The 23,376-nt window shown below is 40.0% G+C and overlaps 3 protein-coding genes across 3 annotated transcripts; all 3 read right to left on the bottom strand.

Annotated features, from left to right (window-relative positions):
* Positions 1–3,121: 3,121 nt before the first annotated feature.
* kcnn1b (potassium intermediate/small conductance calcium-activated channel, subfamily N, member 1b) lies at positions 3,122–9,146 on the bottom strand (the record flags this gene model as incomplete). The annotated part of the gene is made up of 9 exons (XM_079221452.1): positions 3,122–3,409; positions 4,317–4,386; positions 4,575–4,702; positions 4,913–5,023; positions 5,448–5,589; positions 5,991–6,409; positions 6,871–6,966; positions 7,198–7,635; positions 8,022–9,146. 9 exons carry the CDS (start codon positions 9,144–9,146, stop codon positions 3,122–3,124), a joined length of 2,817 nt encoding a protein of 938 aa, XP_079077578.1.
* A 3,490-nt stretch (positions 9,147–12,636) lies between these two features.
* On the bottom strand, positions 12,637–15,847 carry ccdc124 (coiled-coil domain containing 124). Its single transcript, XM_079221222.1, has 5 exons — positions 15,765–15,847; positions 14,937–15,114; positions 13,685–13,883; positions 13,445–13,550; positions 12,637–13,295 (listed from the first exon to the last, which is right to left on the bottom strand). Exons 2-5 carry the CDS (start codon positions 15,093–15,095, stop codon positions 13,091–13,093), a joined length of 669 nt encoding a protein of 222 aa, XP_079077348.1. The 5' UTR covers positions 15,096–15,114; positions 15,765–15,847; the 3' UTR covers positions 12,637–13,090.
* Positions 15,848–16,614: 767 nt separating this feature from the next.
* On the bottom strand, positions 16,615–21,983 carry cluap1 (clusterin associated protein 1). Its single transcript, XM_079220757.1, has 13 exons — positions 21,863–21,983; positions 21,320–21,381; positions 21,117–21,228; positions 20,723–20,807; positions 20,433–20,612; positions 19,912–20,007; positions 19,336–19,419; positions 19,096–19,229; positions 18,654–18,795; positions 18,350–18,425; positions 18,150–18,260; positions 17,897–17,946; positions 16,615–16,896 (listed from the first exon to the last, which is right to left on the bottom strand). Exons 2-13 carry the CDS (start codon positions 21,339–21,341, stop codon positions 16,723–16,725), a joined length of 1,266 nt encoding a protein of 421 aa, XP_079076883.1. The 5' UTR covers positions 21,342–21,381; positions 21,863–21,983; the 3' UTR covers positions 16,615–16,722.
* Between the last annotated feature and the right edge of the window lie 1,393 nt (positions 21,984–23,376).

Below are 23,376 nucleotides of genomic sequence, written 5' to 3'. Positions count from 1 at the left end.
GGAGGGAACAAGCTGATTTAAATACAGTGCGGGAAACTGAGCTGCAGGCCACTCCCAGTTCTTTTAAAAGCAAGCACATCCGGAGGGGAGGGAGCGCTAGCAAACAATGTGCCTTCGCTCTCCGACAATAAAACACCGAAAAGCTCCCTTGCATGTAGTTTTAAATCGATTATTGCAAAGCTAAAAACACTCCTTTGGTTCACAAAGACCGCGCTTTGTTCTTCCTGAGGGTTGAGCAGCGAGCTTGATGGCTGCTCGTCTTTTACTTCTGCGTTCTTAGCTGAGGTGTTGTTCGCTCCGCTTGCCCCAAATAAACCCAACACCAGTGAACACGAGCAATAACACCGAAAACAAAACTACTTCCTCCCAGCCCACCGGTTTTATTTCACCAACGCCATTCATTTTTTCTTAAAATGTATACGAAAAACATGAGCTAATTCACCACGAGCCAAAACGGGAGAAAAAAAAACAGGAAAATAAGCTACGTGTTTAAGGTTAGCGTGTTTGTTTTGTTTCATATTAAGCGGTGAGGTGCCAAAGCTACATTGTACTTTCCCCATGTGGTCTTCGTTATGTGGCCATACTACAGATCAACAACACAAGATAACAGCTCATGGTAGTCAAGTTCGTCAGCCCCCATCAATGCTTAACGTCAAGCAAACCACGTTACAACTTATTGTTAGAGAGCTTTTCTGGGAACGTTTTGTTAGCTAAAAGAAATCAGAATGTTCAACATAACGAAAAACTGTGCCGGCGACTAAATATATTTGATTAATTTTGTTTGTACGTTTGACTGGCTGGGAAACTTGGTGCAGTAACGTTTACCCAAACAGAAACGAGGTAGGACTTTGTCAAGTTAGCTAACAGTAGTGAGCTAGCAACTGATTCAAAATATCAATGAGTAACATTTTTTTAAAGTTGATAAAACATAAGAGAAAAAACTGCTGTACCTGTTTGTTCGTCCAAGTGAAAACACGAAATTTACGTTTACGGAGTATCGCACAGGTTTTCCGCAAATAACTTCTTAGTGAGGTTTGCGCGACCAACTCTATGGCTTGTTGGAGATTGATCAATGAGTTATTCTTCAAGACTTTCGTACCCCGCCTACTCTAAAAATACAGCTTCGCCATTGGAGGAATTCCGCCGAGAAAATCGAGTTCATTGGCTGAGAGAGCCGTCAGTTTGAAATGTGACTGGAGCTTAGCCTCAGCGCGCGAAACGACGTTCTCGTGGGTGCAGCTCGCCCGCGGACACTTATCGCGAGATTATGAAGGGCCCTAGACCCCGGTAACTTGGAGAGGCAGATGGTAGTTCTTGTAAACAACCTCACTGGTAGAGCTGTTTATCATGTCGGATGTGTGACTGCTTCGGTATTTTGTTATACGATGAGTTTATTTCCTCAAAAAAATCATCAGAATGTGTTAAAACTGTATAATTGGCTTAATAACGCTGGTTTATAATGATGTAAAAGTACCTCCCCTTCTAAAAGTGAATGAGCAGAACTCAGTTCAAACTGGAGCATAGGAAATACGCAGGTGTATGTGTGAGAGGAAGATATGTATTTGGCTATATGGGTGCAATATATAATATACATAGATATTGCTTTCAAAATTGCTATTTAGCCTACACATTGCAATACTGCTTCTGTTACATGCTTTTGCTAAATCTCTGCTCCTATTTGTTAAGTAGCTAATGTTATATAATGCTCTTGGTAGGGGTTCCTTGTGTTGTGGTCCCAGTGGTCCATGTGCTCACAGCATCCCCAACTCAAGTCTGGTCTTCCAATGTTCGGCCCAGGCCTATCTGTCACTATAGTTTCAACTATCAACAGAAACAACACAAATAGTAAATAATACATTTGCTCTGTTGGTGTAGTGTTGCCATGCTGATATCCTGAGACACAGAAACATTTAGTGTAATATCATTTCCCAAGAGAAGTTTCACTTTACTCAAGAGTCCTGCCATGCAAACATAAAGAAACCTATGACAAATGTTTCTGGGAAATAAATCTGTATTCCTTTTGTATTAAAATAAGTCTGAAAATGTTCATAACTTATTCACTATATTTCTATTGCACAATTTTCAAGTTTACAACTTTAAATTATACTTAACTAGGCCTAAAAAGGAAAATGTTACAAGAAGCAGCCAATCACCATACAGAAATTAGATCTCAAATGAGTAGAACAAATATACAAGGACGTGAGTAAAGAAGTGAACAAGTTGCAGTGTTAAATTAATGTTATCTTCAGGCCAACTGTTCTTAAGTCTAGGTTCTGCCCTGGCTTTGGCACTAACACTGAAAAACATTGTAAGAATAAAATCTTTGACCATTATTCCCTTGAGAGTAATCATAATAAATGTATATAAACTGCGGAAAACATTGTCAATAGAACAGGAAAAACCACAACTCTTAGATGTATGGGAAGCCTTTCTGATCCTTTTCATAACCAGTTCATGAGAGAAACCAGACGGTTTTAAGACCACTTCTGAGAGGACCATCAGTTAGTAATCAAAGCTGCTATCATTATATTCCAAGAACCTTTTCCAGGTCCACAAAGGCAGAGTATTTTTTCACAAATGAATATTGCAAGATTGGTGGGTGAAAACAAGGAAAGCTTATCCTGATTAAATCTGTCAGCTCATTTATGTCCTCAAACAATTGGGGGGGAAATATTCCCTGATGTATTGCGAAGCAATTAACTCAATTAGACTGTATAAGATAAGCTATTTTAATCATATATTTAATTAACAATCACATTGTAATCATCCATATAGCTTACAAATCATCTTCCAATGGACCTCTGAAGTGAGAAAAAAGCGGAGTGATGTGCGTACATTTGGAGGTGAAAACCCAGTCCCCGAACGAACTGTGAAATTGTGAGTAGAGCAAATAAAGGAATAATGCTCTTCCCTTCCTTTAGAATCCCTGACCGAGGCACTTCCCTTTTCCTTAGAGCTGCTCAGTATGAGACGATAGCTGTAACTCCCAGGGGTGAATGTGTGTAACTAAATGAATGTGTCGCAGAGTGCTACTTTAAAAAAAAAAAGAGTGCATGTTGAGAAAAGCCCTCTCAGCATGAAAAAAAAGTTGCAGACTAAAGAGAAAACCACTGTGTAAGGCCTATGAGCTGTATGGGGTCTCTGGTGTGGTGGGTCCTGGACAGAGCTGCCTGGCAGGGACTGAACAGCACTCAGAGCTCAGGGAGGATGACAGGAAGTGGACACGACAGGCCAAGTCGTCCAGGAAATCCTTCTGTAACTTTGTTATTGCTTGAGAAAGCACAACGGGCAGTGACTGCACGTTGAGAAGGATGGAGTCCAGTTTCTCTTCCAGAGCTACGATCCTCTTGTCCAGCTCCTCACTTTGATGTTGAAGCTCCAACACCAGATCATACATCATGTTCTGAGTCTGGAAAGCAACAGGAAGGAGAGTGTGTACATCTGACTTTACAGGATGTTGTGGTCCATTTTAAGATGCATCGGGGTGAGTGTAGCAACAAAACCCCACACGTTTTTACAAACAGATTATGAATGCAGAAAATTTTTTAGATTTAATTTCACCAGCCAAACAAAAAGAACGTTTTGTAATACGACATAATTTGTCACCTATCAATGCACTGACATAGTAGAGACATAACAGATGGGCCACACATGTGTTTGGGAAACATGTAAACCCAATTTGAGTGATTCTTTGAAATATGGTGCACTTACAGTAGTAAATGAAATGACGGTAAAGGCCGATAGTGTCCAAATAGAAACCCCAAACGAGCTTGTTTGCTCGTGATGTGCCACATATTTTGGAAGAAATTAACGACTAAAGATATATTGTTTTCCAGGACATAAAGCTAATGTCAATTTGATCCAAACACATACAACAATTAAGTTTTATGGTTGTGTGTTTGATTATAACAAAATTACATAAACATCACAGACATATTGAACATTAATATCTGTCTAATGGTTTTTTTCCACAAGAAAAGTTTAATAAACACTTTACAAATTCTTGAAATAAAAACATTCTTAATGAAACATGCAGAATCTATGTATATGTAAATATCTTTCCATTCCTACTTCACGGAAAATACCACTCGTAGTGTATGTGGGCTGGAAGATTCACATTTCTACATCACACTTGTGTAAGTTTCATAGTGGACCATTATTGACTTTCAAACTAGTTGTGATGTAACAAAATCCTCCACGTTTATCGATTTAAGGGAAGCACAGAGACACATTCTCTCCTTAGTGGAAGAATATGAAACCAGCCTTCTATCGTGTCTAACTCTGCACATGCATGCAAGGGTACTGCATATACAAACCTTGGCAAGGTCAGCAACTGTATTGGCCTGATCAGCTAGTTTCCTTTGCTCCATTTTGACTCTTCGCAGTCTGAAATTGAGAATAAGAACCAAAGTCACTTATGTGCTAAATAAAATAAATGCAAAGTTTGTCTTGATAAGAATTGACATCATGGCCTTAATAAATATCAGAATAGACATGCCAGCAAACTGTAACTACCCATCTATATTACTTGTTTTGTTTGTTTTAACTCCCGGGTGAGACATTTGTATACTTACTGGTGGATGGCTTGGAGAAATTTACGCTGATGGTGGCGTACTTTGGCACGGTCAACCTTCTTGACCAGCTTGGTGTTTTTGTAGATGAGCCACGTCTCCCTTAACACATTGGCTGCTGTGTTTTTTACCTGAGTAGGAGGATAGAATATCATACGGATATTACGGACAGCAGCATTTACAGTGAGTAATGTTTGTATGATGTGCTTTGTTTTGGTCTAGTGTATCGCATCATTTTGTTGATTTGGTTCTTCTGTAATGCTCTATGTGATGTAAATCAGATAAAACATAAACTGACTGAAATTAACTGTACATATAAACAAAACAAAAATAAATTCAACCTTTTTGTAGAGTTGAGTGTCCATCATGAAGTTATGGACGTGCTTTTCGGCTCTGGTGAGTTCTGATTTCCTTGCAACAACGGCGACCACTAATGCTGTACAGCCTGCTCCCTAAGAGAAAGAGCAGTGGATAGGGACTCTGTGTCATACTGTTGCAAAGAACATTGATGTCATCCATATGTCTACCATTTTTACATTCATCTTTATGATGTTATTTAGGTGACATTGTTGTGAAAGTCAAATCAATTCAAGCTTCAATAAGCAGAAGTGAAATAATAATGATGAAACTAATACCCGTGGCACTACAATAATTATGTATAGTAGTGCTAGTGTACGGTAAACCGTTAAAAAACAAAAAGGATCTTGCAAAAACCGATAACATTTTAAGAAAACTTTGTTTTGTTTATATTACTTTTCCTTTGATTATTGCCTCATATAATTGGCAGTGGTTTACAAATATATATACAAATGAATAGAATGTTTGGGATTGCCCTCCATCACATGCCTGGTTGTACTGTATATGTATAAATCTCACCATTATTCCTGTCAGCAGGCAAACCCCCTTCCCGCAGTAGGTGTGAGGGACCATATCACCGTAGCCGATGGACAGGAAGGTGATGGAGATTAGCCACATTGCTCCAAGGAAGGTACTGGTCACCTCCTTTGCATCGTGATACCTATGGACACATGACACCTGGACGTGAACCTTAAAGGTGGAAGACGTTGCGTCTTTGCTCAGTTACACAAAGTAAAATGTTTTACCAGTAAGACTATCACTGATTTTAGTTATCCACCATTTGAATATCATTGAAAATGCATAAACGTATGATATTGAAGCAATGCAATTGGTTACCAATGGCGGAATAAGTGCTTAAATACTTTGCTTGAACGTATTGGGGTAAGAGGTACGTCATTTGCCTCTGAAATGTAATGGGATTGAAGTATAAAGTAGCAGAAAATGGAAATACTCAAGTAAAGTACAATACTTAAGTAAATGTATGTACTTAGTTACTTTCCACCATTGTTGGGTACTTGTTGGGAAGAAAGAGTGAGAAAATCGGGAGTTTGGGATTGATACCTCTCACATACACGCACGGTCCATGCTGCAATGATCCAACAGGACACACTGAAGACCAGCAGGACTGTGCCGGGGCAGATGGTCATCAGAGTCTTCATGACAAAACGAGTGTCAAAGCTGATCTTGTTGAGTGCCCCGATACTGCGGGAGGAAGCGTCCGTGAACAGTTTGCTGTGCAGCAGCATGACCCGGCCAATGAGGTAGAGGCGCAGGAACATTGGTACAGAGAGGATGATGTCAATGTCAGCGTCCGCCACTGATGCTGTGTAGCTGAAGGCCAGTCGAGCAGTCCAGGTGAAGACATACTGGCCCGGGATTGGATGGATGGCACAGATAAGGAGCTCAAACGTAACAAAGAGAATCCGCTCAAAGGTCATCGCAATCCTCCAATCGTCTGCTCCGTTGTCCACCATGAAGAGCTGTAGAGGGATTTAAGGGTGATGAATTCTGCATTTTAAATGACCCAACTGAACTCAAAAGCAGAGGAATATTAATGCTAAATTTAGTTGTTTGGACTGTAGATTTTAAATTACATTTTTCATTGATGCAATTGAGATGTTTCTTGTTCACAGTAAAGTGTTTCTAAAACTCAGCATGAAGTAGTGAATTAAGCATTGTTACATTTAGAAGATTTGTCGGCAGGTTTGGAATTTCATTCAACTGAGCTAATAGATCTTCCACTGCATACTGAGTTGCTGAGTTATTTTAAACACATATTTCTGGTGACTTTTATCCCCTAGGATGTGATACAAATCAGATCAAACACGTGGTTGACTTGGCAAGTTTTCCCAGTCAGAGTACTAAGAATACCCTGGTATTAGGTTCTCCTGGATAAAAATAAGATTAACCAAGGGAGTTATCTTAATTTGTATCCACATACCTGGATTTCCCTTGCATGGTACATCACAATGAGTCCAAGAAGAATAGCAGTGGAGATGCTGATCAGGCCTTTCAGTATATACGAACACATGGATTCCTTTAAATAATGGAGACAAAAACATGAACATGATGAGTGGAGCCAGTTTTGAAGACACAAAGACGACCAAAGTAATACAAGTAGGCGAAGTCCTCAAATTGAAGAAAGTTATTGTTACGGTTCTGTTTGGAAAAGTAGGGTTCTATAATTTGCCAGTTCCAGTGACGCTATGTTGGGATAAACAGATGTTTTTCTTTATGAATACAGTGATTCTGAAGAGGACTACAGTACCTTGCTGTAAAATCCTCTCGACAGCTCAGTCTCGATCACCATAACGATGATGCCAAACATCCCACAGACCAACGCGTAGTCACTCAACTGTTTGCGCTTCCCAAAGAGAGCTTTTCTCTGACCCAGCCGGTAGCTAATGTCCTTGGTCTTCTTCTGTGGTACGTTGCCTTCCTCTCTGGTCAGATTCTCACTGTTGGCCTTACTGGAATCTTCTCTGATGACTTTGGAGAAGGCGTCCTCTAGGATAGCACTATGAAGAAGCTGAACAGGCTGTTGACCTGAGTAGAGATCTGCAAGACTGGATCTTAAATTGCCACGGCTGCTTAGCGGTCTCACCGCGTCCCCGTTGACTATGCCACCAGTGTCTAAGGAGGAGGATGGTGGAGAAGTGTGTTTAGGGAGGGAGAGTCTTGACCCACTGAGGTGCTGAGGGTTTGTCTGCAAAAGAAAGTCAGGCAGTCAGCACCTGGAATACAATTAATCAGATAACATACCGCATGCTGAGAGACAGAGGACTGCGAAAATAAGAAAATATATATTTGCCTTTACAATCATGAACTGAATTTAAATTCAGATTTTGGAAGAAAATCTTATTTGAAACAATGCAATAACGTTCTTCTTAACTGTGCTGTCTTTTGTTTTCTTGTTCCTTAACAGACTGGTAAAATGTCTTTCAAGACGTGTTACAAGATCTATTTTTTTTTCAAAGGTAGTGAAGTTTAGTTACAATGCTGCCATTTGACAAAAACATTTCCATAAGATTGAATACATTTTGGGGTAAAACACCAGGTCAGGAAGCAACCGCATTTAAAGAAAATTCATACCTGACTTTGTCGCTGTCTCGCTCTCTTTGCCACTAAATCCTGGTTCTCAAGTGAGCTATACTGGCTGGTAGAGAAGGACTGGACACTTTTGTTACTGGCTGGAGTAGACGACCTCTGTACCCGCGGAGAGCTGGTCAACGGGTTGCAAGGGAGATGTCGACACTTGAGGAAGATGGAGGGATCTCCAGGTGACTTGCAGGTCTGATCACCGCTCATCGAGCACTTAGAGTCTTGTTTTGGACGTTGCTGAACTAACAGTGGTTCTTTGCCAAAAAGCTCTCTCCAGTTGAAGTCTGCAGAGACAGCAGGCTGAGGGTGTTGGTAGAGCTTCTGATTTGTCTCAACACACTCAATGGAGTTCAGAGGAATGTTGAATAAAGTTGCTTGGCTGCTATCTTTAAGTTGAAAATGATTGCAAGGCTGTTGTTGCAATAGCTTCTTTTGACCTTCTTGGTCACTGCAGTGGAGCAGAAAATTATCCTGTGGATGGTTCGTTGCAGGTTTCAAAAGATCCCTTTGGTTTGTTTGCTGTGGTAAAACCTGGCAAGTGGTCAATGCTTGGGTGCTTTGGGGAAAAGGCTGAGTGTGTGGTGAAGATGAAAGGCTTCTCTTGTTTGAAACTCTGGAGAGACAGTCTTGCTGGACGGTGCCCTGTTTTAATTGAGGATGAAAACTAGAAGACTTTGGAGGTTGGTGCGCATCAGGACAGGAACAACCACATCTGTCATTGTGGTTCAGATGTCCCACACTGGAGCCGGCTTTCTCCGCTGACGGTGAATCATCTCCCACACTGCTAACCTGGCCACAAAGCAGCAGCCAATCCTGATCACTCAGCTGTGATAGGGTTAGGTTTCTGGTTTTCATTGGCGACATCTGGACTGAATCTCTTGGTGGACTGGTTCCATTAAATCTTTCGTGGGGTGAGGATGAAACACAGCAGGGACTTGTTTCCTGTGGGGAAGAAGATGCTTCCACAGAGGTACCTGAGCATCGATCACGCATCCCCTCAGGAGCTTTTGTCGGACCTCCTGAAGTACAATGCTCGTGCTCCCCATCACGGAAGACTTCACCTGTTGAGTCAAGACGTCGCGTTGCGTTGGTGGGTTTAACCAGAATCAACCTCATGGCATCACTGCAGAGCTGAAATGAGATCACACTCAAATATATATATTTTTTTACATGTAACTGAGAAAGAAGGGAGATGAGAAAGATGAAGATGACATGCAGAAAATGTCCTGAATACATTTAAATGCAGGATTTTACAATTACAACAATGATCTGCACACAGCATCCATCACTTAATGTTTTTTTCTTCTTTTTTTGTGCCACAAACATAGCCCATAAATGAGCATAAGGTATAAAGACTGGGCTGCAGAAGTATCCTGGAATGGACTAAGCAGTATAGAAACATCTTGAATTCTGAGGACCTTTAAATATGTTTTGACAGACAACATAGAAACAAGTGTTATTTTACTTTAGAAATAAAGTATTCTAATTAAAAATAAAGTTTATCATAATATCTTAGTCCCTAAATCTGTCATTTGACTAATAACACACACTCCTGTGTTTACACAAGGAGTATTTATTCAATGCAAAATCATCACTGTTGTAAAAGCAATGATGAAATGATTTTGATCTCAGATTGTGTGTACAGCTGGTTATGAATGTGAAACATTCTGTCAAAAGCAGATGTGGTCCCCCACTTAGCATACTGGACATGGAAATCTCAAAGAATGATTACTTACCAGTTTTACATTCTATTTTAGAGGAAAGAAATTCATCATTTAACATTACTTTGGTTTTATTGTTCCAGAGTCTTAAATTACTTTCTATAAAGTTTTAAAAGAGGATGTAATTTTGTCTCATCTTGTATTTTGTCATTTTTACTGAACAGTGGAAAAGGCTCAGAAACAAAGAACAATTTGGAGTATTTCTTTCATAACAGATGTCATCCTGATGCAACGCACATGACAACTGATACTACATGATTTATACGTTATATGTTTCACTCCTAAAGCGCAGCTCAAAAAGATGGGTCAATTGTCATTCTGCAAATAAAAACTGTTCCCCCTTAAATACACTTGGAGAAAGGAGAGTCAATGCAAGTACAGAAAGATAAGAGCATGAGAACTGTAATAGTTCATCTTCACATGCATTACAAAAAAAGGCATACTTTTCTAAGAATGCAATATAATTATTCCAAATGGTAGTCTTATTGTTTTACTTTAACCCTTCAACTGGAATTTAAATCTCAATTTCCATAATTCTTTATACTACTACTACTACAACTACTACTACTGATGATCCTTACCTTCTTCTTCCATGAGTTATTTTTCTCCAAACTTGAAAAAGCAGCTTAGTACTGGCAAAAGCTCCCGCTTGCAGAACACAAGTGTGAAGAAGAAGAGAAGCCTGAGTGGGTGCTGGACAGCGGCTTGCCTCCTCCCAGTACAAACACTTGATAAAGGAGCTTTGGAGACGGCTTTCCTTTGAAATTAATCATTAGAATTCAGCACGAAGAAAGAAAAGGGCAGCAGCAGCTGGCCTGGTAAAGGGTTGTAATGCAAATGGCCCGGGAGTGTGAGGCTGTAGCGACAGGTTAGGATGCAGAAAAACAAAAACCTGGAACATCAGACCAGTTTTAAGGCGGAAGATCACACGTACTCAAAGAAATCCCTATAAATTAGCAGTGGACTGATTGGTTACTACAGGAAATAAAAGGAGCTGGGCGCTTTCAATGCAAAAAAGGAAAATAAAAGGTCAGTTGAACATGTCATTGAAGCTCTGTGTTCAAAGGACTTGGCAAAGGCTCTTATCTCTTCCGCCACAACAGCCTGGCTGGACAAAAGTGGCCTTTTTTTCAAATCTGGTTCTGAATGAATCAAGCCAAGTGCAAATTCTATTCAGATGTATCCTAACACATGTAACAACATTAACAATGTTGTAATAATGATATTAAAAGATATATTAAAGAAATACCACTGTTGTTCAAAATCCTGATTCAGTCAGCAAGAGTGTGTACTTTTCTCATGTTTTTTTGTACAATTCATGTAGAAAACAAGACAGGTCCAATTCCTTCCAAAAAAAAGTATATGCAACTAAAAGAACAATTAAAAACTATCTCAAGAAGCGTAATTGCGCTTGATTATTGGCCGTAAAAAATACATAAATACTTTTGCATTCACCAAACATTTAAATTCTGTAAATGGCTATTTCCCTTTCATTTCCAGGCCTGTTGAGAAGCCTTATTGTGGGTACCCCCAACTCCAAAATAACGCGGCAGATACTCGTTTATCTCGTTTTACCCCTATGTTGCTTACATTTAAGACAGCTAAAGCTCAGTTTTTAGTCTGGTTTTCTGTCCCTCCATCTGGCCTGGACAAGCCTACCAATCCTAAAGCTTGCTGCCTCAGCAGCTCAGTATGTGAATGTTGCTGCGCTGGAGAAAACCTTTGTGACTAACGGCAGCACTGGACGCCATTGCTGTCCACAAAACTGAAAGCAAAAGCAATTCAATAGCAATAACTATGGTATGACACATGGCTCGGTATAAAAATAAATCCTATATATGCAAACGATAGGATACGAAAAAAACAAACAGCTACAACATGAATTTCCCTAATGTTCATTTTATTGTTTCAATTAACTGGAATTAAAATGTTTGTTTTAAGACTACCAGAATGTAAGAAGCCTCTGTCTGTATGATGTCTGTCCATCAAGTTTCTGGACAACCGCCCATCCAATCGACTCCACACTTGCCAGGTCTATTGCAGTGTCATGCAAAGTTGTTTGAAAGAGCGATTCTTGAGAAAGATGGAAGCAGAAATACCAAAGGTCAAACAAACAGCCCAGCAGGGGATCAAAGCACTAGTTTCTCCAAAAAGCAGTGCATGACCCAGCATTTATAGGACTTATTTTAAGAAAACAGGTTTATTTCACTCATGCACACTGAAGCATGAGCCCACACTTTAAAACACAGCACCAATACAGCTGAGTGTTTGGATCATAACCCAAGTTCTCTTTTTCAAGAGGTCACCATCAATTTACAATGATAGGATCATAGGACCTTGAAGTCACTGCTGGCTAAAGGCCAGAGGTCTGCTAAAGAAGATAAGGGAGGCAAAATACAGCTACATTTTGAGGTCTGGAGATGGTTAGGACAAGACTGTTTCTATAAGTGTGTTCATTTTACAGACACATTTGTCATGTAAACTTGAGGAAGGCTTTTTGAAAATTCTGAAGTAATAAAATATTATAGAGCACCTGTGGGCCTTTAAACTTTTTTTTCACTGCAGTTGAGTTAAAAGGCAATGAATTGACAGTTTCTTAAAAGTAGAATGAAGTGTTTTACTAGAAACTACATCTGATCTAATCACATATGTCAGAGGACGCCTTAAGATACTGGATGGGAAGCATTGTCCGCCTATGATGTCAGCCATTCAATGGCTAAATAGCCAATGAACAATTTGTATTTGGAATACTTGAGATTCAGCATTTTGACTCTTAATCCACTGGCAACAGTGGCTTTGATGTTCTAACTGTTTAAACAAACGACTCGTTTGAAGAAAATGTTTATTCACTTGTCAAATTAAATAATTCAAAAGGAAAGGCAGCCATGCTTTTAGCTGGTGAGCATTGTTTACCCTGGACACAAAATGACAACATTATTCTAAAGTTTGAACTGTAACTCCATCTCACAACAGCAGCAGTTGGCAAAAATGTTTGATTTCAGTGTGTGACTTGATTTGTGCCTCCTAACAACAAAGGAGTAGAAAGCAACAAGAGATGTTGATGATTGAGTGGTAAACTTTATTAAGTTTCTCTCAAAACATCTGACTTCCCACCTCCCCAGAAGTGCTTTAAAAAAAAATGGAATTCAATTTATTAGATGCTCATTAACAGACATGATTATCACTTGTGACCTTGACAGGGGAGAATGAGCTTCTCTTCTCTAGTGAATGAAACAACCAATGTGAGTCATCTGGCTTTGGAGTGATTATTTCTGGACAGAAAGGGGATGAAACTCTTATTATCAACAACCATTTTGAAATTAAATTATTCAAGTGCATTCACTTTGAGTTGTAGGTGGAAAAGCGTTGGTTCAGGGGGTTCTCTGGCGACTTCATCCATTCCTTCTTCAACTGTTGCTTCAGCTGCGACAGCCTCATGTTAGGATTCTCCTGTTTCAGGAGAGGCATGTTGGCCTCCTCAAACGCAGCGAACGCTGCCTTCATCCGCCGCTCCGGGTGGTGGTCCAAGTCCCCAGGCCCCGTGCTAGAGACCGGAAAAGAGGGTGTGATGATGGCTTGTTAAGATTCTCATTAATCTTGTTTTATAGGCCTATGTTTTATAGAAACTTTATTAGAATCAACATCAAACTAATCACGAGGACAATAGGATGTCACACACAGTACAAGTGGTACCTGAGCACAGCGATGGCATCTTCTACTGTTCTGGCTTGCATGGTTCCTTCATCAGGGATAATTTGGTTCACGTTCTCTTCCAGTGGAGTCTCCAGATGGCTCTTTTCTGTGGGAAGAAATTGTATTTGATGGTAAAAAACAGATTTCCAAAACAGCCAATGCTGCGAGATGGCATCTCCCCTCATGTTGTCTTCATTCTGACCAGCACACTTCTGTCGTCAACTTAAAACCGAAATGTACCTTTTGGCTTGAGCTCCTGCTCCTGCTGTTGCTGTATCTCGTTCTGAAGCACCTCCTCGATCTGGGCTCGAGTCACTTTTCCTCCAGGTCCAGGCTCCCTTAGGGATCTGCCTTTTATGCTAGAAGTCTCCTCATCCAGAAGTCGTTGGGATTCCTTTTTCCTCTCCAGAAGCTCGAGCCTCTTCTTCTCTTTGTCATCCTGCAAAGGCCGAAAGCTGTCGCATCAGACCTTTTTTCTCGAAAAAACATACGTTGTCTTAAAGTGGGATTTGGCCAAGAAATGTATTATGACACATGCAATCACGTATAGACCTGTACTTGTATGGTCCTTCTAGCACTCAAAGCGCTTTAACACTACACGTCATCATTCACCCATTCATACACTGATGACAGGGGCTACCATGCAAGGTGCCACCTGCCCATCAGGAGTACCTAACATTCACATAGCCCTAGCTACGGGAGCAATTTGGGGCCAAGGAAACATCTACATGGGCTAGCGAAGCCGGGGATCGAACCGCCGATTCTTTGAATTGAAGGACGACCCTGCTCTACCACTGAACCACAGTCGCACTTAAGTATTTAACAAGCTTCACGGATGTTCACCCCCCCAAAAAGAAGAATCATGCAATAAAATACAGCATTCAATGCTGAATAATATGAGGTTAAAAAATAAAATCTAAAATAATTCCCCTGTTGAGTCTCCATACGACTGCCTACTTTGGTTCCCTCACTTCTGAGTGTAATTGATCAAATGTGGAGTTACGTTGAACATAAACTGAGGCAGTGATATCTACAGTAAGTCCAGTGGAGAAAGTTTGGCAAAATGCTTACCCCTCTCTCTGAAGCAAGCATAGTATGCCTTATGTTGCTCTCGAGCTAGTGAAGTTAATTTAGGCTGATCTTGTAATTGCTTATTATGTTAAGTATACCTCAAGGGTTCCATTTGTGTTGACAGTACTTGCTTGCTAACCCCATTGAGACTAGGACCCATGGTAAAATGATTGCAAAATAAGAGGCTTCCTATCCAGTTGAAATTAAATGAGCAAAAACAAGAAAACATGACAGTTCGGCCAGCATCTTTGTCTTATGTTCACATGTACAAATATTTCAGCTAAAAGTAAAGCTGACTGTACACACATTATCCATGAAGTAGCAAAAAACATCATAAAAACAGTTCATTCTTGAAGCCCAAGTAAGCAGCACAACTATGAAATGTCCCAAATTTGAACATCTCACAGAAGAGAGCGCTCACCTTTCTCTGCCCTTTTTTGAGAACAAGTTTGTCGGTTTCTTGCCACATAGCATCCTCTTCCTGTTGCTTCTTGTGGGCGTCTGCCACGGCCTTGACCTCAGCCTTACGGGCTTTGGCTGTGGCCGCCTTGGAGTTCTCGCCCTGGAACTTCTTTGGCATCCCAAGAGCCGCTCTTCAGCTGAGAGACCAGGAGAGACAAGAGACCAATGAGGAGTTTGACTGACAAGATGGTTTTCAAGGCTTGAATACTGATACAGCCAGCTTAACGTTACAATTATTAAACACCCTACCTACAGATTTGTTTTTGTCCAAGTGGCAAGTGAGTTTTAGTTTTAAATGAAAAATGTGCCGTTTTTATGTTATGAATAGTGTGCAGCACTTATTTTTAGATAGATGAATAGGTAACGTTAGTCCATCCAATGTTTGCTATATAGGTTTGGTTTTACCTGTTAATAAAGTAGCGAAACAGCAGCCAGTTATTCGCCAATTATTCTTGTCAACGTTAGATGACTAACGATATCATAACTAGGTTAAGCATCCATTCGAACAGATTGGTTCCCAAACACACAGGTTAAGAAAACAGACGAAATGGCAAGAGGAGTTTAAGTAGCCAAACCAGAACTGGATTTTCTAAAATTACACAAACGACTGCAGTTTTGCTTTGTGTAACGATAGCTAACGTCAGCTAGCCATAACTAGCAGACATTAGTCTGATAAACAACAATGCTTTGCTTGTCAAATAGCCGGTCTTTCCCTATTTTAAATTGACCAAGCTTTAGCTGAGAGGATGATGACCACAATACACAAAGGATACACTTCCTTTCATACCAGTATTAGAAGAGAAACAGTTCTCAAGTAGACGACTGTTAGCTGTTATTTCGAAGAGGCATCTGCCACCTCCGAAACCAGCGCGCATTCTGATGACGTAGCTTCCCCTGTGTTAAAGGGATAGACATACGGGCTTGACAGTCTTTCAAGTTTTGTGCTTTTTTAGACTTTATACTCCACTAACGTGACATTTTAGAGTAAAACTGACGTTTAAATTACTCTTTAGCTTTTGGCTAAATACTGTCAAATGCCAAGTGTATTTCATCCAATAAAGTATATCCATTTAGGGAAAAGGTAAGGCATTATTGTTGCAAAATATCTAAAACCATGACCTAGAGAAAGCTTGTATTTAAAAAGCACCTCTCTATTAATGTACTGTACACATTTCCCGAGCACTCACTTTCCAATTTGCCTCATTCTTGATTAGGAAGTCACTTTATTCTTAATGTTCTTCCTCTTTTAGGAATTTCCGGTCATATATTCAGCATGCGTAACCATTAAAATTACAAAAACACTTTACTGCTTTTCAAAGTAAAACTGAGTTAGAAGTACAATATTGTTTTGTTCTTAAATGGAGTGGACTATACAATTGCACACAATTTAAATACTCAGTCTCATGCTGCATTCACACCAAGATTTTTGCAACACTTTTGGTGTGAGCGCAGCATCAGTATATGCCGGATTGACTCTCAGGACAAAAATGTTTCATGCTGCTGTCATACTTGAATTAAGAGACACAGAAGAGATATTCAATTGTAAATATCTTTTTTTTAATAGTAACCATTTACACAAATATCTATATCTATATATATATATATATAAATATATATATATATATATAAAAGGAACTATAATGTTTTTTATTTTGCTAAATGACATGATGGAACATAATAATGACTCCATATCTCTCAGAAGTAATTAGATGGTTTAATCTGATCTGGTGCTCATCTGTATTCTTTCAGAAGTCATTGTCGCTCTCCTCCAGCAAAATCGGTCTCATGCCCCCCTTGGCTGGACGGGCCCCCCTGGACACTGGACCCTCCAGACTATCGTCCTCCAAATCTTTGCTCTCCTCCTCCCCGCCTTCATCTTCCTCGTCATCCTCGTCCACATCAATTTCGCTGTCTTCAGTCTGAAACAGCAGGCAGGGACACATAATAACTACAACTATTTCAAAAATATCACAGTGTTCATTGTCAATGACTCCTGGACAGGTATTCAACAGACAATGTGGAACTACAACAGGGATGGACATATTCTCCTTCTAACTAAACATTGAACCAGCTAATGTCTCACAGAAACAGATCTAATCACGGAATCAACTCTTCGGCTGTAATGAGAACATGCTCAGTCCAGAAGTGATTTGACGAAAATCATTGAACTAGGACATGTCCATCTAGAGCCAGATAGCTACAAGGACAGATAAACAATTTACCTAATTTAAAAAAGGAAAAATCAATTCCAAACAATTCAACTATTAAAAACATCTCAACCCATGTTCAAAATTGCATTATATAAATAAATAAAATCTACACCAATAGATGCACTGTGTTCCTTTCTTATCCTCTCTTCCCCTTCTTCCGATAACTAACACAGGAAATGAGGTGTATACTGCTCATGTGCTTGAGTAGAGGTATGATGCAAAAAATAATTTTAGCAGGTTTGCACGCTCGAGGCGTACTTCTCCATCTTGTAACCGTAAGAACACTTCTGACATGGACTATGCCATGAAACTGATGAGTATCCAGTCCTCGTCCTGTGTGAAAAATCCCTACCGCATCAGAGATTTTGAGAATAGATTTTTCCTTTAAAAACACAGGGGAACAAGGAGTGAACTAGATCCCAGTCGCGCACAAACCTTTCCTTTCCGTTGTTTTTTGGCACGAGGAACTGACTTTCTGGAAACAGCTAAAGAGGGCTTTTAAAATACAAGTGAAAAATAGTGAAAGGTAAGATATGGAACAGAGTACAAGATTGAAACCCAAAGGGATGTGAAACTGATCAGCGCTGACGCAAAGCAAAAATGAAAGAGAAACTGGAAAATTCAAAATTAAAAGATGCTAGCTACAAAACATTTACCTTAAGATGAAAAACCAGGAATCTTGTACTGATTTTGCTTTGACAATACCTACCTCATCACTATCACCGCCCTGCATGTTACCGACGAATCGAGCTCCTCTTCCTGTGGTGCAAAAAGAGGCAACACAGATTATGTTAAGTTTGATGATACATTTTGATAGATAAAGCATGCAATTTGGAGAACTGCAGATCTAAAACAAATCAGAATCATACAGAAGATTATGGAGAACACTTTGTCTTAGCATTTTTTTCCAAGCAACTAATAGGTGATCATAAAAAGGGAATGGCTATTCTTGGTGTGCGTACCTGCCATGATGCCGTTTCGTGTGGGCCTTGGCTTAGTCGGTCGACATTCGTCCATGTCGCTGTCTGAACCTTCGTCCTCTGGAACGTCCACGTCAGAATCCTCATCTTTCACTGCAGAAAACAAGTGTGTGAGATAATAAACAGGGTTGAGATTATGTGACTATTGCTTTGCTTTAACAGTCTGTGATTGTTTGTCTTACAGGAGCTCCTCGTCAGATCCCTCTCCTCCTCCTCCCTCAATACGTGCTGCATATTCCTTAGTGTGTTTTCAGCCTCCTGTAGTGGAAAAATAATGGACGGTAAGTGAAGGTCTTTCTTCCATTCACAAAACTGACTAATTACCATATTTCAGATTTCTGCGTGTTTTCAAACCAATATGAAGCTTTGCGTCATGCAGAGCTTTGCCGAGACAGTGGCAATATGTTGAAGGAAAAGTATGAAATATAAAAGCAGTTCAATAGGAAGTATTTTTATAAAAACATTTAAAGATCACATATCACACACCTCAAACCTCTCCTGCTCTATTCTATGGTATTCATCCAGCTGAGACTCCAAGAAGCAGAGGTTCCTGAACTTCTCCACAAAGGTTTCATATTGCTTCTGCAGATCTTCCTCAATCTTCTCATATTCATCCATGAAGGCCGGCCTAAATAAATGAGTGATGAAGAAAAAACAAGCAATTACAGGATGAGCACAGACAATTACAATCAAAGTTCTATTCAAAGACTTGGTGTAAGAGTCAAAGAAAGATAACTCTAAGATGGCTAAATGCTTATATATAGTACAAAGTGAATGACAAACGTTTGAGCAAAGAGTACAAATAATTCCCCCTCCCCAAAAAAAAGTAGCTCACATTCACTCTATCTTTTGTTTTAACTTGCCAAATGCACCGGGGACTCACTCCTGTCCTTGAGCATGTCTGTAGTTATGCGGCTGGTGAACTAACCTGACACTCTGCAGCGTCTGGAGCCTCTTCTGATTCCTCTCCTGCTCCTGCTTCTTCTTTTCTATCTTAGCGTCCAGACTGGTTTCATCAGAAACAACGTTACTCAGCATGTCTTTCGTCTTCTCCACACTTTCCTTGACAATGAACACAAAAGGCATGGTGGCAGATTCAGTGCCTTTTCATAGTTAAGAACAGGTGTACATTTAAAAAAAAAAGTGCATTGTCAGGATGAATACATACCAAAACCTCCTTGATAGCAGCTCTCAGGGCCTTTTCAGTCTCATTGATCTCTAGAGGTCTGGCAATGGATACAGTTCTCATTTCCTGTGGCAACATCGAAAACATAGACAGGGGAGTCACCTCCTGCATCACTTTAACTAATGTCTTTTTAAACGCACTGCACTACAATTGTACAGCTGCTATAATCTGAGAGCAGCAGCTTTGGCTTACTGCAAAAAAAATACAAAAAAAAACAAGCCACATCATGCGACCAGCCTCATCAGTACTAACAGAAGAATAGTGCAGGGTTAAAAAGTTGTTTGATCGATAATGGCAGTTTTAGGTCAAACTGGTCTTGAAGTTTCTTTAAGAAAATTCCAATTATGTTTAACATTGTAAATTCAAATGCCTTTTCAGACAAAAGCTATTACTGTGTTTCTTAAAATGCACTTATACCACTATATACAAACTGTAAAACATGATATCCTGCCTGGGTCTAATAAAGAGAAACAGCAACACTGTCATGTATTATGAGGACTCACGATCAAGGTAAATGGAAACCAGTATGTGTATCTGTTATCATCCGTTTTCCCTCACCCTTAGGTCCACTTCTTTTCCTAGTAAATCGTACAGAGATGCTCCTTTAGATGTGACCTCAGATGCCAGCTGCCGAGCTGCTTTAAGATCTGAAATCTAGAGTGAAGACAGAGTGAAATCCAATCAGCAACACAAGGTTTTCTCTTCCACTTTGGATTTGATAACAGATAAATAAAAAATGGAATATGGAATAGAAGGCTGAAAAAAAACTAATTACATCAGAAGAAAAATACATGAGCATGAGGTGTTAAGTCGTATCGAGAGGGTTTTTTCTGAGAGTCTACATGCATGTGGGTCAGAATTACAGGGACCAACTAGATGCTGTTAAAGTCAGGTAATGCAATACAAGTTATCTGATGTATATTCCAAACACTGACTGACTAAAATGCCACTTAATGTCAAACTCCTATGAACTGATAGCTTAGTTATTATGTTATTAAGATTTAAACAACTAAGGCTACAGTAACATACATACATACATACATATGTAGGTATAACATTCTGTGAAAATTGCATCCCACCCGTGAGCCAAGATCAAATTTGAACTTGCTGTTGTCCTCCTCAGTTCTGTCTCCAAGGGACATCTGCTTGGTCTTCATAGCGCTGTACAGCATGGAAGTGATCTTCAGCATCTCTTTCACTGCGTAGCCATCAGCCTGGTAGAGGCGCTTGGTGTTCAACTTGATGTGAGCCTTTGTTGCCTGAAACCAAGTGAGACACTGTTTAAAACATACCAACTAATAACACGCCTTCCCTTAAATAGCCAAGAGTAAGCTGCACATTCTGTATACATTTCAAGAAAGTACATCACCATGAACTGGGCCACAGCCTTGATGAAAAATATTCTGTCTGACTCTGTATCAATATCAGTGGGAATATCCATCTGCGGCTCATATCTACAATGAAGGAGACAGAAAAAAAAGATAAAGAGTGAAATATATCTGTGTCCCTTACATACATGATGTCAATACATAGTTTTGGCTGATCCAAGTAAAAACAAGACATCGATCCAAACAAGGCCATGCAGTAAAAGTAAATGACATACAAAGATTTGCTTCCAGAGTTAGAAAACGTAATATCCACATTGAACTGACAAAGTACAACTTTAAATTAAATGAATGTGAAATAGTGTCCAGAATTATGGAAAACAAAGATTATTAAGTGGTTACTTCTTGATGGATCAGTAGTGTGTGGTTTTAGCGTACCTCTTTACAAGCCATATTAAGATTTCGGCCACTAAAGTGAAGTTTGGTGTTCTGAAGTTTTCCATGGATATCAAGCGAGGATAGCCCAAGGCCCTCATCATTTCAGTGAAATCTGTCAAACACAAAATTAAACTCCCATTGACCAAAATAAAACACAGATGTTCAGCAAAGTGCTATAATGTAAATTGCATTCAGTCACTTACTTCTCAAGTCTCTGAAGGACATGTTGAGCTGTCAGCATCTGACTCAGAGTATGCACTGGATCCTTCTCGAGAAGCAAAGGAGGGAGGATGGAGGTTATTTACGATCAACCAAGGTACTGCCTCTGGGTTTAGTGAAAGTCGTTCAAAGGTGAGGACCCAGGGCGTTGTAGTTATGATGAGACACATTTTGATTTTGGGGACTGACGTTATAGAAATAACACCTGACACGACTAGACTATGGATCCTGACCCCAATCGCCGTTTTGTGGTGATGGAAAAAAAACCTTCGCGTGATACAACAAAATCCATCCATCGCTATGCGATATCAGCGTCAGATAGTTAACGCTTGTTAGAGTAGTTTAACTAGCACTCACAGTACTAACTATGACTATATTGGATGAAAAGTGCGTTACAAATCAAATCCATTATTATTTGCATTATTATTAGTGCTAACTTTGCAGAGTTGACAACAACTAGCCTGGCTAGCTTGTGGCTAGTAACGTTAGCAGAGGGTTAGCTACGGCTGGGTGTCGCTGGTTGTTACCTGCAGCTGGAACAAGAGCTTATGTCTCTAAACTGTGTGAAGAACAGGTGATGTGATGGCGCGTGCCGCGTTGAGGCCTGATCATGTCACCTGTCTCTGTTGTGTCTCAGCTAGGTAGCCATTTACGGTCTCTATGGAAACGATTCTTCTTCTTCTTCTTCTTCTTCTTCTTCTTCTTCTCTGGTGTTTTACGGAAGTTCGCATTCACACTGTCTTATTACTGCCACCCTCAGGTTTCAGCCTCTCGGTGTGCTCAGTGTCCATTATTTTTAAAGTCCAGTCGTCCTTTAACAATTAAATAACCACTTATTTCCTTGAGCACTGTGTCCACATATACTTATTGTTCTCTACCTGCACTGTTTTCTTTAGTGTGTGGTTTATGTGTTCATTTCCTGGACGATATAAGAATAGGCTCATTGCCTCGTGACAAAGATTGGAGACTTGTTGAATGATGCTGGTTTGTGTATAGGGATGAGTACATTTACTTTCATTGACGAAATGGATTTCCTAAGCGTGCAATGAAAATACAATGTTATATATCTTCTTATGGTAAGTAAAAGCCCTGCATTCAAAACTTTATTTAAGTAGACGTGCAATTAGCATCAAAAATATACTTAAAGCACGATTATTGATAGCATAATTATTGATGCATTCATCTGTAAATATAATCACTATTTTTGCAACCAATAATGGACGGGATAATTTTAATTGCTTTATTAGTTTGAATATATTTTGTGACCTCTCTCTGCAAAGTGTAGATACATGTAGTTAAAAGAACAGTATTTACCTCCAAAATGCAGTGTAGATTAGAGCATGGCAATACTCAAGTAAAGTACAAGTACCTCAAAGTATATTTAAGTACAGGCCTACTAAATGTACATTTACATCCCACCACTGCTTAAAGTAGTATGTTGCTTATATTTCTGTATTTTTACTTAACTGTTACTTTGCACACATGTCTTGTACTTGTAATGCAGTGTATTGAAATGATAGTCGTAATGCAACTTTTAACGGAATAAATGAATACTTTTCTCCCACTTTCTTCCTCTGGCGAAGAGCTGCGGGTGTCCGATAATGGTGCAGTATTATCTGTGGCCACGAAGAGGCGACACCTCCCAGTCTGCGCCACACAAGCCTTTCATATCTGTAGGCTGCACTCCTGACGCAGAGCATGATGGAGCAAACTGGTGAGCCAGCTCACAACAACAACAACGCGACTGGAAATGAACCTCCTGCCTACGGCCTCCACAGTAAACGCCTTAAACAGCTCGAGAATGCCGCCCTGCAAACCACTTTAATATCGCAGATGGAGACGGAATCTCGAGCGGACGCCGGGAGGTGCGCGGAGCAGCAGTCCGGGGAGGACGAGCAGTCCAACGGCTCGTCCTTGAACCACCAGCCGATGGCCCCTCCGCAGCTACGCGCGGACACCGAGGCGGAGGAAGTGGATTCGGGGGGAACTGATGACAACGAGCGGGTCGAGCAGGAAAGGACCCTGACAGACCATTTAAACA

Source organism: Taurulus bubalis (genome assembly GCF_910589615.1).
Source record: "Taurulus bubalis genome assembly, chromosome: 7".
NCBI lineage: Eukaryota > Metazoa > Chordata > Actinopteri > Perciformes > Cottidae > Taurulus > Taurulus bubalis.
This window is presented reverse-complemented; position numbering and strand designations above follow the sequence as displayed.

What these genes read in the sequence shown, in the direction of transcription:
- cluap1 (XM_079220757.1), bottom strand. Translation starts at nt 21,341, where the DNA reads ATGTCCTTCAGAGACTTGAGAA. An exon ending in CTGCTATCAAGGAGGTTTTG is followed by an intron (nt 19,230 to 19,335) that starts GTATGTATTCAT and finishes TTCATTGTCAAG; the next exon opens with GAAAGTGTGGAGAAGACGAA. An exon ending in CAGACGCTGCAGAGTGTCAG is followed by an intron (nt 18,796 to 19,095) that starts GTTAGTTCACCA and finishes TCATTTATTTAG; the next exon opens with GCCGGCCTTCATGGATGAAT.
- ccdc124 (XM_079221222.1), bottom strand. Translation starts at nt 15,095, where the DNA reads ATGCCAAAGAAGTTCCAGGGCGAGAACTCCAAGGCGGCCACAGCCAAA. An exon ending in TCAAAAAAGGGCAGAGAAAG is followed by an intron (nt 13,884 to 14,936) that starts GTGAGCGCTCTC and finishes CGGCCTTTGCAG; the next exon opens with GATGACAAAGAGAAGAAGAG. An exon ending in GATGCCATCGCTGTGCTCAG is followed by an intron (nt 13,296 to 13,444) that starts GTACCACTTGTA and finishes TCCGGTCTCTAG; the next exon opens with CACGGGGCCTGGGGACTTGG.